At 53.2% G+C, this 1,790-nt stretch overlaps 1 protein-coding gene across 1 annotated transcript in view; it reads right to left on the reverse strand.

Moving 5' to 3' along the window:
• Positions 1–690: 690 nt before the first annotated feature.
• The window catches only part of RNF216 (ring finger protein 216), a 63,136-nt gene continuing 62,036 nt past the window's right edge, over positions 691–1,790 (reverse strand). Inside the window, 2 exon segments of the mRNA XM_009705682.1 lie at positions 691–1,010; positions 1,679–1,748. Of these exon segments, the coding sequence (XP_009703984.1) occupies positions 691–1,010; positions 1,679–1,748 (390 nt within the window).

Here is a 1,790-nt window from a genome sequence, read left to right on the forward strand (position 1 = left end):
CTACTCACTAAAGCCCTGAGTCTGGGCTTCCTACCGAGATCTCAGCAACGAGATGGCTGCTGTATCCCCTCACTCCACTGGCAGAGCGAGAAATGCTAAAAACACTAGATTGATTTGGTTTTGAACAATTTATTTCTGCTGGGAGATGCTAGCAGGTTACAGGGATACTGGAGAACATGGGAACCCCAGCCTCGTGCCTCTCTGCAGGCAGAAGGGCTAGGGCAGTCGACTCCCGTTACCTTGTTCCTGAAGGTCTTACTCGGATGCCAAGTCCCTCCTCCCTTCCCTCAAGACTCACTTGACTCTGCAGCAGCTGCTCTGGCCAGCAGGAAGGTAGGATTTTTGGAAAGTCCCGGAGGAACGGCTGCATCTCTGCGCTCCACAAAGTCTCGCTTTCCCTCCCAACAGCTGCCTGAACAGGCTTTGTCAAATCAAAATATCTGGATACCCAACATAGGGAGAGACTCCTTGGAAATGCAACCCCAAGCCCTGTTGCAGCACAGGTTGAAATGTTGTGATTGCAAAGGTTCAGAAAAGCTCTAGAGAAGGGTGCAGTGCAGGTACGCGTGAGTTGGAGCAGGTCCCCTTGCAGCTGGCTAAACCGAGGGGGGCTGGAGCAGGAAGGGAGGTGATGTTACCGGGGTGGCTTTGCCCTGCTGTGACTCTACGCCAAGTGTTGTTTGAACCAGGTCAAAACCTGTGTCGAGGCTGAGGGCCAAAGTGCATAGGCAAGTTGTGCTCCAGCTGAACGTTGATCTGGGGAAAATCATAGTTCACTCTCATGTTAGGTAACGGGGGGACGTAGGGGGCAGGGATAGGGCCGATGTTGAGGGGGATGTTATTGTACATGGGACGGACAGGAGGCAGCGGGAAGGGAGGGTGCACGAAGGGGTAAGGGGGAATCCGGGGTTGATGGAGGTTCTGAGGAACAGGTCTGGGGATGACTTCAATTCTCTGGATTTTCTCCATGGGCTTTTCTGCAGGAGGGCCGATCCGCTTGAAACTGTTCTCTGCAGAGGGAGGAGAGATAAGAACCAGTCATCCCACAAACAAAAAAACTCACCAAGCCTGGTCCATGGTCTTACATTTGCAATCGGCATCCTCCATCCCCAGCACGTTCCTTAAGCATGCTCTCTACAGCATCACTGCTTGCCCCTTCCATGCTCCAGGCACCACGGAGCACAGCACTAGCTTTCCAGGTTGGCTCCTTTCATGTCAATACCACACCACAAAGGGGGAACATCTCCTTTTGCAGGGATGTGGGGCAGCCCCTTGTGTGCCCCTGTGCCCCCCACCACAGAGCACAGAGGTTACACTGCCCTTTAGCTACTTTGCCAAGGGGAGAGGAGACAGGTCTGTGCGTCCACGACAGCCGGTGCCAAGTGAGAGCTGGACACAAGCCTTCTGCCTCCCCACGGTCCCAGCTAAAGCCTGCAGGTAACAGCACTTTAAAGCTAGTCCGGTTCCCAGAAGGAACAGGGTCATGGCTTGCACTCCTCTCTGGAGCAAGATTTGGGCGATGCTTGGCGCGGCACAGGAACGCACCGGGAAACCTGCAAACAGCCAGGCCGTGGGAAGAATCCAGTGAAGATCCAGAGACTTGTCAGTACCTGGGAACCTTACGCTCTCCTGTCGTACTCAGTTTGATCTCAAAGCACAGGTACAGACTATGACTTACCTCCATTTTTCTTCCTTTGCTCTTCTTCAGCCTCTTTCTGAATCTCCTGGATTATCTTCTCATCATCTTCCTAGAAACCACAGGAGTATCAAGAGTCAGTGGGCTAATTCCT

This window comes from Cariama cristata, unplaced genomic scaffold (genome assembly GCF_000690535.1).
Source record: "Cariama cristata isolate BGI_N322 unplaced genomic scaffold, ASM69053v1 scaffold12468, whole genome shotgun sequence".
In the NCBI taxonomy this organism is placed as follows: Eukaryota; Metazoa; Chordata; class Aves; order Cariamiformes; family Cariamidae; genus Cariama; species Cariama cristata.